The following is a 13040-nucleotide window of genomic DNA, read 5'->3' on the forward strand; positions in this document are numbered from 1 at the left end:
CTTTAACAGACAAGTTTAATCTGTTGCACTAATTCCAATCTGAACAAAAACAGATGCGTTTTCCTTGTCCGTTTGTTATAAAAGATTCAAACATGAGTGGAAGAATTACAGGGGAAGGGTTCCTGTGCCTGAAATGTCATGTTATAGCATTTCTTTTTACAATCAACACTTGAAAGGATGAAGGCACTTGCAAATGACAAAGTAGTACAAAATGTAAACCATACTTTGGTGTTTAATCATTCCATCTTCAAGGAAGACAGACAATGACATCAACATTTCCCGAAAATTAGACATTTCCTGTCCCGGCCGGGAGCAGAAGCACACCATTCCGGGAGTCCAGGGTAATACACTTATAGAAATAGAAGGTATAACTTCAGCTACAGCCAAAACACATTGGCCATATTTCAAGTAACACTAAATGCATTACCCTATGGGTTCCGAGCCTGACTGCTTTAAAATAATTTTTTGTTGGTTAATAATTGTTAAAGGCAAAAGTAAATAACATCTATGTTAGTCAACATTAGAATGAGCTGTGGTGTCCTATGTTTTGCTGAGATTTGGCTGGATACTTGAGTCCCAGTGGACAGCGCCGTTCAACCAGTTGACTCTTTTTCTCAGTGTCGATCTGACGGAGCAGAGACTGTGGTGGAAGGGAGGGAGACAGCGTATCCTTATGAATAATGCATAAACTTCACAGGGAAATCAGAACTAAACTTTTAGCTGCTGTCCCTTGTGTGTAAATAGGCACAGTGTCTTTCAGCAGCAGCTTTGCAGCTCTGCTCACCTTTCAGAGAATGCACCTAAATTCATATTTTCCTTATTATTTCATCGACCAGCAACCCATCCACTATTTGACAGAATGTGAACTTTTATGACCAGACAGAAGCTCAATGCCAGGTGGCAGTTACTCAAAAGCTGAAATATCACCATGTCTAGTCTTTCATGAGAGTCTGCTTGTTACAGTAAGCATGACATTTCTACAAGGTATTTACGTGTCACTCTGTATCTTACCGTCCATGCAAGTTAGCAGCTGGGCTACAATCCTCCTCTCCATGTCTTTAGAAGCCACCTCTCTCTTAGGGGTGATGGAATCTATTTCATCTATGAACAGAATACATGGGGCAGAGTTCTGCAAGAAAAAAACAAAACAAAGTTCAGAGAGACATGGTGTACATATTATCATATCAAAATACCGGTTATACAGTCGTACTAGGGCTGCAACAACGAATCGATTAAATCGATAATAATCGATAATTTAAAAAGTTTTCATTATCGATTATCGAATTTCATAATCGATTCGTTGTATCGCGCGATTATTACGCCACTCAATAAGCCGTGGAGATGTTTGAGTATAAAAATTTTAAAAAGAGCGGAGCACAGCGGAGGTAGAGGAAAGACCCGTAACGTTGTTCTGAAACACATGGCAGAGGCAGACAAATCAGTACGACCTAATGCCGTGTTCACACCAAATGCCAGTCTCGCCCGGGACTATTTGTGTATCATGCTAGGCTATGCTAACATTGTACCAGCTCCACATACGGCAGCGTCTATTCATTGTTTACACACACACATGTATACACATAGTTTGGTCCGGTCTCTATTGATATGAGGTATCGTAGAGCTCTGGGTGAACACAGACGGCTACAGGATTTATTTCCTGATTCAACAACGTAAACATGTTGGAGTCCTTGATGAGGAGGAAGGATGTTCAACAGCAGGGTAAATCACTACAGAATCCTACTTTAGTTCCATTTTGAAGTGAGGAATCTAATGTCCCTCCAGTAGCTCTTCTGGTGCTGGTGTTTACTCGTTATCCAGCTTGACTAATTCGCGTTAGCTCATTAATAGCAGTAGTAAAGCAGGGCTGGTATAGTTTGCAAGACTAAAGACACGTTTTTATTCACTCGCCTTTTTTGGCCCATTCATTTTTCAATCTGTTGTCATGTACATATATTCTGTGCTTTGTGCCATATCAGTTATTGTTGACAAATATATTTGTGTGCTGTACTTTTTAATTTCATTTTAAAGTTATTTTATAGCGCTTGGTCATTAAGCTGTGTTTAAATGTGGTGTATAAATGAACTTAACTTGCACTTACTACAAAGATGGTAATAATTTAATGAATAAGCTTCAAGTGAACTTGTGTGTGCGTCTGTGAGTGTGTGTGAGTTTGTGCGTCTGTGAGAGTTTGTGAGCGTGTGCGTCTGTGAGTGTAGTGTAGAGAACAAGTTCTGCCGTTCAACCAAATCCTGTTAAGTTTTCTGATTTGTATTTTTCTTTATTTTTTATAAATTATTTATTGTTCTGACAGCTCAGGTCCCTTTAAACTAAAATATACATAATTTTGTGCACATGTGTATGTTTTTTGTGTTCGTCCATTTTTTATTATTATTATTATCTTTATTATTACTTTAACAGCTCAGGGATGTTCAAGGAGCAACCTGTTTGTGCACTTTCTGAAGATCAGTTCTGTTTTTGACTAAAGGGTTGGAAATGAATGCTTTTTTTTTAAATCAGATTAATTGAAAAAAGAATCACCCGATTAATTGATTATTAAAATAATCGTTCGTTGCAGCCCTAAGTAGCACCAAATGAACATCACTTGGGTATATGGTTAGATGTGCTGACCATACCTCCTCTAGTCCCTAGTCTTTTGTTGAGAAATCTAGATTGATATTAAAGAAACCACTACTAACCACAGCCAGGTCAAACAGCTCTCTGAGCTTCTGTTCAGACTCTCCGGACACTCCAGATACCATCTCTGGAGCAGACACCTTCAACATGGGTAACTGCAGCTCCTGGAACACAAAACAACTTTATTTAACTTTAACATGTGAACAAGTACACTGTTGGGGTCTGGTGCCACCTCCTGGCTGGCTGAGTCCCTTACATGTGTCTCCCCTCAACAAGCCTGAGCTGAGATCTGATCCGTTTGTCCACTCAAGATGACCACACCTCCAGCTCCGCCAAAACCTGATGCTGACCCTCCATTGGCCAAGAAAGTGCCCCCCGCTGTTTGTGCCGACCCGTTTATAAGCGCTAACACAGCCAGAATCGGCCTCTTCCCTCTGGACCTTGTCCGGTCTCCAAGAAGACTCACGAGGACCGACGGCCTCATCCACCCTCATCTCAGCGTGCACGTGCCATTTCCCTGGTCGAAACAGACTGTGTTCTATTCTGAGTTTAAGGCCCCTTTCCCGCTAGAACGAATCACTTCCGCGATCCGTTCTCTGCCTTTCGTGTGCACACCACCAGCAGAAGGACGGCGAAACCTCTTTTCTTCACCGATCATTACCGGGGGGTACGAATCGACAACGTGCCTCAGCCGACGTTGAACCACAGGCCCCCTCTCTGCAGCGAGGGGACCAAATCCGCACCAGCTCAAAATCCGTGCCGAAAAGCAGCCCCTACTCCTCGAGGAAAGAACAATTCCTCCACGGACACTCTCCCCTCTGCAACGAAGCTTCTCAAAAGTAAGAGTTCACGGTGTCTGGGCATAGCTTAGCTTAATTTAGCCTTAGTTAATCTAGGTTATTCATTTATGTGTTCCCGTATTTTGTTGTGTTAAGTCACTGTCGCGTTATATTGAGGTATTGCGCAATCATCGCGGACCACAGGGCCCGTCGTATTGTGTACTTCCTGCTATGACTGTTTTGTTTGGGGATTATTTTATTTCATTTTGTTCTTACTCTATTTCCCTTAAATCAGCTCTGTGAGTGAAGTGTAGAATCGAGGCTATCGTGCATAAGCGCCGTCAGTTCACAGACGACAGCGGCAGACTTGTGCAAGATACGATCAGCGGTTCTCACTACAACGCGAACCGCACGCAGAGCTTTGATTCCTCTCTTTCCCTTACACCCACACACAGAGCTGCTGATTGTGGGTGAACCTCTCGCCCGCTATTGTCCCAACACACGTGCTGCGCAGCCACACGTAATTTCACACATAGCTACCTCCCCGCCATTTTGTCTAGGTCACTCGAGCTCGCCATCTTGGTTTGTAGTTCTTAGCTGAAGTTCTTAAGGCCCCTCCCTTTTCATCACTGATTGAATAGGTTACACCCCCCTCGTTTCACACAGTTACACACACACACACATACATACATCCTCACCTATATACAGATATCCTTCCCCATTTTATTAATTTGACTAGGTAGTAGACATAATTGTGTGATAGCGTTTGTTGGTTGCAATATTAATTGATTTGATCATTTACTATTTTGATTTAATAAACTGTTATACTTTAAAGAGCAGTCATCTGTGATTACTTGTGCATATGTGTGTAAGATAACTGGATGTAGTAGCTTGTGCCTGAACTTAAACCTTCACTTGCACTCTGAATGTGTAGTCATACTCAGACTATTGACATTAGGAGTGGCCACTAATTATGAGACTTAGCTTTATCGTTTGGTTATTAGTCCCTGTTCACAGGGTGGTGCCCCGTTGTTATTACTAATCATTAATAATTCTATTGATGTCAAGAATTCAGTTTCTTAAATGCTGATAACCCAAACGCGCTCCTCTATGTTCCCAACAACACATTACATTACAGTCATTTAGCAGATGCTTTTATCCAAAGCGACTTACAATTCAGATTCAATCACATTTCTAAACCATAGGCACAGCTACGGGAGCAATTTTGGGGTTAATTGTCTTGCTCAAGGACACGTCGACATGCAACTAGCGGAGCCGGGGATCGACCCGCTGATACTCTGATTGAAGGATGGCCCTACTTTTCAGTCGGCCAACATTTCTGTTTTAAAAATCCTTTCTTTAAATTGGTCTTATGTAATATTAAAATTGTCTGAGATGCTGAATTTGGAGTTTTCATTAGCTGTAAGCCATAATCATCAAAATTTAAAGAAATAAACACTTGAAATATATCACCTTGTGTGTAATGGATCTACATAATATATGAGTTTCACTTTTTGAATTGAATTCCTGAAATAAATGAACTTTTCCTACCCTCACCTATGGTCACGAACTCTGGGTCGTGACCGAAAAGGACAAGGGCGCGGCTACAAGCGGCCGAAATGAGCTTCCTCTGTAGGGTGGCCGGGCTCAGCCTTAGAGATAGGGTAAGGAGCTCGGTCATCAGGAGGGAGCTTGGAGTCGAGCCACTACTCCTTCGCGTCGAATGGAGTCAGATGAGGTGGTTCGGGCATCTAATTAGGATGCATCCTGGACGTCTCCCACTGGAGGTTTTCCAGGCACGTCCAACTGGGAAGAGACCCCGGGGAAGACCCAGAACACGCTGGAGGGATTACATCTCCCAGCTGGCCTGGGAACTGATAATAATAATAATAATAATAATAATAATAATAATAATAATATGTGTATCTGAGTATAGTGCAGTCTTTGTGTAGAAAGTACGGAGAAAGAGGAAGTAAGCAGGGTGTTGGCTTCAAGGGATGGGGAAATAGTGATGGTTGAGAAGAAAAGACACAAAGCACAATAATGATGAAGGATGAGATCAATAATCATTTTATAAGCAAATGTGTACTAAGTAAACTGATTATAACAACTGTAACTGATTATAACAACTGTAAACTGTGATTATGATAACTAATCTGTGTTAGAAATGTGTGAGTGTAGGAAAAGGGGAAGTGCAACAGATGTTGAACACCCAGACACGCGCAGAGCTTGATTGAGTAAGCGCCCAGACAGGGAAGTTGGGGTGATTTCCTCATGCACACACACAAAAGTTAGGTACTTTTCGAAGCACGTGCACCAAATCAATGATGTCATGTTAATCACGGGCTGAGGGACCCCGTGTTGAGGAAGAGGGGGGAGAGACGCGAGAGGCAACCCAAAAGTGTTATAAAAGAAGTAACTTGCAAACAGCAAAATGGGATTTCTACACGAGAGCCGTCCAAGTGCTCTGAGAAGAAGATACGGACGATCGCAACTGAAGTATTCGAGGACTTCGTCTCTGTTCACGGAAAGAAGGCCGCTGTTCGTGGACAAAGGATGAAAGACAGAGATTTTCCTCTCCCCACTGCTCGACTCTAACAACTGAACGGACAAAACGCAGCAGCCCTAGGAAGACTTTGTACTGAGTTTTGAGGACTGTTTAACGGACTCCGCTGCAGAGCAGGAGGACCGAGGGTCTGGCCAGACCGTCGCTCCTAACAACTCCAAAATAACCTTTTCATCGCACCTTTGGAAATCCAGCTCCAACCGAGCCGTCTCGGCATTTAAAAACCAAATGAGTATAACCTGAGAAGAAAATTAAAGTAACGAATCAAGTGTAGTGACATTTTATGTGAGCTGTAGCTTAACCCTTGCAAACTAACTAAATATAACCTGCCATAAATATCTAATCTGCATTTAAAGTAAAATTCTCAAGTGCATTTATTTGCTTAGGCAGTAAAAAGTTAAATCCATTGTATGTCTAACAACTCAGTTCTGTAAGGATATCCTAGAAGACCGAATCCACTTAACAATCCCTTACGGTTTTAGAAAGAAGAGATCCTAGCCGTTAAAACCTAAACCTGGCATTTACCAAGAGCACGGATCCAGAAGAGGGAAGCTGCCATAACCGACGCGACTGGTAGGAGCGCCCGGGGTCAGGGTGGCCCCTCGACCGAGTGCACTCAGACCGGAGGAAGCAGGGTAGACGTCGGGAGTAACGGCAGTTAGAAGAGCCAGGCGAGTTCCCTCGCAAGAACACCAGCTCGACAATCTTTTAATAGAGAGCTGAGTCAGTAAGTAGCCCCGTATCGGGCCAGAAGTACCCCAGGATCTAACAAACGTAACCGACGGTCATTGAATGTGTTAGTAAACTCAGGGACAGAAAGGCAGACAGGCGAATACACTCCTGGAAGTTAGCCAATAGGAATCGGGATAAACGAAAGAGGAGGTGTTTCGAACGGATGTGGGTGGTTTAATTTCAAGTCTTTTTCTCTCTCGCGTGATGGCTCTCGGAGGACGGACGGGTTTTATACCTGAGGAGCTGAGTTGAGTTTTTTGCAAACGGGGTTTTATTGATTTAATATTTCATGAAATAGTGTACTTCACTGTAAATAATGTGCTTGCATCAGTGGGATTAAATCCTTTTAACTGTAAACCAGTTTTGGTAGAGTTATTATTGCAGCGTGTGAACTGCACGAAGCAGCTGGACACACGTGTGGTCTGGCCTCCTCCACGTTGGGGTGAGTTTCATCCTCAACATACTCTACCGAGCTCATACCGTGAAAGCGTCAGAATCTTAAAAAATACTGGAATAAAACTTTTTGGTCATACCACCCAGCATTACACACGAGATATTGGAACAAAGGGAAGCTAAGAATTACCATTGTAGACCATTTCTAGCTTCATGACCTCACGAGAAAGATGTCCATAAGCACTGAGGAACACAAAACACTATGTCCCAAACATTGTCCTGTACTCACCCCAGCCACAGCCTGAGCCAGCAGAGTCTTTCCACAGCCAGGAGGTCCATGAAGGAGGAAGCCCCTTGGAGGAACCATTCCCAGCTGCTGGTACACCTCTGGGTGACGCATGTGGATCAGCAGCCTACACACCTCCTGTAACAATGTAAAATGATTGTAAGTGAAAACAATACAAATGTCTAATATAACATATGCTCAACCCTGCTAAATTACAGCCTCACTGTGTAGGATTCAAAAACTTTTTGAAAGAAGAAAATTTGGCACAGCATCAAACAAAGCATCAAGGTCAAAGGTACTTACTGTTAACGTCTCTTCATTACCTCCTACATCTTCAAACGTCAGAGTGGGATACTGCAGCTCTGGTGACTTTGATTTTGCTGAGAAATCATATATACAGAAAATTCCTCATAAACTCAACGCGGATTACCGTTATGTGGTGTTCAATAGTAGGTAAAGAATCTATACTTTATAGTTAGACTGGCAAACTGGACATGGTGGTACCTTTCTTATTCAGGATTCGAGACTCTGTAGTTTCAGTGGATATCTTCATCTTTTTTCTTGACTTTTTGTGAGATTTCTCAGGCTCCAGCATGGACACATCTGTCTGCTAGTGACAAAAAAATATATGGCAGTAAGTGCATGAGTCAAACAATGTCAGCTACCTACATCTCACTGGCAATAAACCTTGTTTGAGCCAAATTAACTTTACAATCCTGAATGACAAATAGAGCAGATTAACCTCTCCATGTTGATCTCATCCGAATGGAATGTTTATGTTGAATGCTGGGTATTCAGATCAGCTGAGAAATTAAACCAGCTTTACATTACCTGCATCAAATCTACTCAACACAACAACTGCATCTATTTCATAACAAGCTCCGTATTTCACTAATTTCGCATTTGAGGCAGAGAGAGGGATAAGTTAACTTAACGAAGGGCAGATGTAATAGTAAAATATGTGTTAGCAGTGGTGTAGTGGAAGCAGTGGCGGCCGGCCAATAGAGGGACACTGGGCCTGGCCCCACCCACCTTGAGCCACAAAAAAACAAATTATAAAATTATAAATATTTTCTATTTTTAGAATATTAATAATTTATACAAATTGTCAATATTTGTGTTTTTGAGCTGTGTAATATACCCAGTAATATTTGTAAAATAGGATTTCTGCGCAAAATAAATGCTTTTCCCTGCTTGTCCGCTCCGCTGGTGCACCTCTCAGCTGTCCCCGTGCAAGTCTCCACTGCGCGCGCACGTGCTGGGGCCAGATCGATTTGGCCCAAGGAAGACGGGTCTAATTAGCAGCTTAAGCAATCACTGATGAAAGAAATAAATGAGTGACTTACAATTTAGCCAATCAGAGCCCTAAAAAAGACTTCCGGGAGGACCAGACCCTCCCGGAAGTCTTTTTCTCCCGGAGTGCCCGTGTCTAGTTCTCATCTCGCGTGTTCTCACTACCCAGCTGGACGACGGTCACCGGCTTGCGGTAAAGAAACACAACGAGGAGGTGGATAAAAACCGGCACATTTTATCAAAAATAATTGATTGTGTCAAGTTTTGTGGGGCTTTTGAGTTAGCTTTGCGTGGGCATGACGAGACTGACTCCTCGGACAACCCTGGCGTGTTCAAGGGACTGGTGGATTTTGTTGCGTCCCTCGACGGTGTGCTGGAGGAGCACCTGGAGACAGCCAGCGTTTTTAAAGGGACGTCGAAGACTGTACAAAATGAGCTGTTGGACTGCATGCTGTCTGTTGTAAGGGATTACATTCTGGAGGAAGTAAAGAACGCTGATTTTATCGCCATTCAAGCAGACGAGACAACGGACATTTCCACCCACTCGATGCTAACGGTAACGTACAAGAGCGTTTTAATGCTCTGGCTATGCTCTCCATGGAGAAGGAACTTGTCAGGGACATGCCTGACTTCAATAAGAAGGTCATTGAGAGGTTTGCCACTCAGAAGAGCAAAGTTCCTTTACAAACTAGAAAATGCATTTCCTGCTGAAAATGCGTTGGAATGCTGAAAGCTGAAATGACTCTCAAAAACATTGCTGAAAATAGATATCCAATTTTAAAAAAATTGCAAAAAGCTGAATAATTCAAAAAGATGAAAGATGATAAATATGAAGTTATATCACCCCTCTCCTGAAAGAGCTGAACATTTTGATATTCGAACGGTTTCTGTAGCTTAAAAGAATTACAGCAGTAGTGATATTTGTTGTCGTAGTAGTAGAAGTATTATTAGCAGTATAAGTACTAGTAGCATTTGAATAAGTACTAGTTGTAGCAGTAGTGATATTTGTAGTAGAAGTTGTAGTTAAAGTATCAGTAATTAGAAGAAGTAGTAGAAGTAGTAGTATCAGTAGTTGTAGTAATAGCTGTAGTAGTGGTCGTAGTATTTTATATAACAGTAGTAGTAGTATAATAAGTAGTAGTAGTAGTAATAGTAAAGTCAGTTTTTGAAGTAGCAGTAGTAGTAGTACTAGTAGCAGTCGTACTAATAGCTGTAGTAGTATTAGTACTGGTAGTAGCAGGAATAGCAGTATTAGCAGTTGTGGTACAAGTAATAATAGTAGTGGTAGTAATAGCAGTAGTGGTAGTAATAATATTTATGGTAGCAGTAATAGCAGAAGCAGTAGTAGTAGTAATAGTAGCAACAGCAAAAGTTGAATTAGTAGTAGTAGTAGCAATACTAGAAATATTACCAGTAGTAGTAGTTGTCGCAGTATTAGTAAGATCATTCATTATTTCAACAAAAAAGCCTAATTTTGAGCTCAACGTTAAAATACAGTGAAACCATGAGGCTTTTATTTTGAAAGGATGGGACTGGAAAAAAAACTGGGAAAAAACGAGTCTGCATTTGGGTCCTTGAACACACCACATCATGAACCGGGGCAAATCCGCCCTTGAGCTTGCGTTGTCCTCCTCATTGCGCTGTCCCCTTAATCTCATAGTATCCCAGCCTTTCAGAACCCGTTGGTGATGATGGATGTATAATTGTTGGAATGCTTAACAGCATTCCAACAATTATACATTTTGGCAGAGCGCTTCCATTTGAACCTGCACAGCTTTTCTAGCCTTTACGGCACTTGGTCAGCAGTCCAGGAAATACACAGACTAATTATATGCATTGTAAATCATCTCACGTGATGCTACTCAACCATTTGTTAATTCTTCCTGCTGGCGCTACAAAACCACTCTGTCTCATATGTTCAGATACCGTGGCCGTTATTGAAAGCGCCAATGTGAAACGCCACTACGAGACCAAACATGAATCTTTTGAGCAAACATACCCACTCCAGTCTGATCTGAGGGCAAGATGTTGAGATGTGTAATTTTAATTGAATACCCCTGATATACAGCTTGACTGCTAATTAGAAAAAGTTCACGTGTAAGCATCATGAAATTCCAACATTGAATACATGTTTCCTGAACTAAATCTTACTCTCAAGGCCAGTTCGTGGGCTTATGGTGAGAATATCAGGTCAAATGTACAGGTTTCTGCTGTAACATTCCATACAACTGTTACAACATGGAGGTCACCTTCTCTCAGCACTGATCTGTCAATCATTTTTAACAAGCACTGCCCAGCAAAGAGCAGCAGGGCCTGACCAATAAGAAATAAAAAAAGTCTAAGAAATATCAGTAAACTGAGATCTGTAGTATCAACACCTGAATTAGAGATGATCATACACACTTTTATCTCCTCTCGCATTGACTACTGTAGCTCACTTTTCACATCACTCAGTGTATCTGCTCTTAACCGTCTACAGGTCATCCAAAGCGCTGCCGCCAGATTGCTCACCAGGACAAATCGACGGTCTCACATCACCCCCGTACTCCGATCTCTCCACTGGCTCCCTGTAGCATCTAGGATACACTTTAAAATTCTCACCATCACTTACAGAGCACTTCACGGTCAGGCTCCGACTTATGTAGCTGATCTACTTCGCCCCTATTCACCCGCCCGCACTCTCAGGTCAAATGCTCTAGGTCTTCTGTCGGTCCCACGCACACGATTTAAGACCCGTGGTGACCGAGCCTTTGAGGCAGTGGCCCCGAGGCTCTGGAATGCTCTGCCTGCAACTCTGCGCCTCGCAGATACTGTGAATACTTTTAAGAACCAGCTCAAAACCCACCTGTTTAGGCTGGCATTTGAGTAAAAAGTAGACCCATGTCCTAGACCTGCTCCTAAAATATGTTTTACATTTTTATTTTATATTATTTTTATTTTTCTGTGTGTATGTAATTTATTGACCCTAGGGTCACATTGTGTTTTTTATGCTTTTAAATGTCTGCTCTGTTAAGCACTTTGTGATGTTATGTCTGTGAAAAGCGCGATATAAATAAAATTCATTCATTCAATATATCAGCATGGCTGGTATTATCGGGATATATTGGTATCAACAGATAAGTCTTAGAACTGACGGCATGACCACCAAAACAGTTATTACCTACTTCGTTAAAATGTCAGCATGTTAACTGTGTTGTTAAGTGCACAGTCATGCCCTCCAGTAAAACATACATTTGTTGCTGTATTAGTTGGCTCCTCTTCACACAGGTCGATAAGGATGTTGCTCTTCTCTGGCCCTCTGCCTCTATCAATAAACCAGCCTCCCGTGGAAACCAACGTCCCCGAACTAGGAGGGAGGTTGGCTGTGCTGGCAGGACAGCTGGCAGCAGGCTGATCTCTCCTAGGTGAGCAGTTGCTGGAGTCCGGGTGACCCTTCCGGTAGAGAGATGCAAGAGAGCTGTTCATGTGGTTGGTGGGCTGTGAATGGCAAAAATCAGAAACCAGTTAAGGTTAGATGTCACTGTCAAAATGGACTGTGCCAGCTTTGCCAAATGGGAAATGTTAAACGTTCCAGAGGCATAAAGTTATCATATAAAAACTGGGCTTACTGATGTATTCAAAGCTATATCTTGTGCACGCGCCCTTCGAATGTGTGGAGCAGCCGTATTCGTGAGTCACCTCCATCAACACAGACGTTCAGAAATGAATTTAAACGAGGAAGCGCAGACTAAAGCCAACAACTAATTACAAGTATCACAAAATGGTCAAATTGTCATACATTATGGCATTTTTGACGATTGATTGTAAAGAGGGTAAGATTATTGAACAAATACAATCATAATCGTACATCTGGCAACGTTGGGATGTGCAGATAATATTAAGTAGCAGTCCAACATTTGAGAAATGTGCTCATCTTGCCCAGGGTCAGATGACAGGATGGATATCGATTTCATCTCTTTGCGTCCAGTACAGAGAGGATATGTTTAACGTTAATGAGTGACCGCGTCAACTGAACCGGAACACGGGGGGCTGCATGTTTCATCACGTTACGTTTTTTTCCTTCTAAATCGTGATAATGACGAACGTTAACAGTCGATAAAGTTCCGCATGCAGCGGACGTTAAGCTGCTTCAACAAGATAAGATACTACCGCAACCAGTCTACTAGCGTGCTAGCCTGTTTGCTCACTGACTTGCCAGCCTAGTCTTAGCTGCAATGCTGTAGATTCTCCTACTATGGCGACTTGACTTAAGGTCTCACAATAAGATCTCCAACCTCGGCTAAATAACATCAGTCTCAGTGAGCATGGTGGGTCACTACTACTCCATAACTGAACTCCTCACACTCAAACGTCTTTA

General features: G+C 42.3%; 1 protein-coding gene across 4 annotated transcripts in view; it reads right to left on the reverse strand.

Annotated features, from left to right (window-relative positions):
- nvl (nuclear VCP like) overlaps positions 1-13040 on the reverse strand; it is a 49944-nt gene that overhangs the window by 29004 nt on the left and 7900 nt on the right. For 3 of the 4 annotated variants that reach the window (XR_013772475.1, XM_079280960.1, XM_079280958.1), the window contains exons 7-12: positions 11915-12160; positions 7895-8000; positions 7694-7770; positions 7394-7528; positions 2697-2798; positions 1012-1129 (exon numbers count right to left, since the gene is read on the reverse strand). Coding sequence is in view for 3 of the 4 variants with exons in the window: in XM_079280960.1 (XP_079137086.1) it covers positions 1012-1129; positions 2697-2798; positions 7394-7528; positions 7694-7770; positions 7895-8000; positions 11915-12160 (784 nt within the window). In the remaining variant the exon portion in view is untranslated. The remainder of the gene's footprint in view (positions 1-1011; positions 1130-2696; positions 2799-7393; positions 7529-7693; positions 7771-7894; positions 8001-11914; positions 12161-13040) is intronic. The other variant, XM_079280959.1, reaches the window with a different exon arrangement.

The sequence above is a fragment of the Melanostigma gelatinosum genome, assembly GCF_949748355.1.
Source record: "Melanostigma gelatinosum genome assembly, chromosome: 12".
NCBI lineage: Eukaryota > Metazoa > Chordata > Actinopteri > Perciformes > Zoarcidae > Melanostigma > Melanostigma gelatinosum.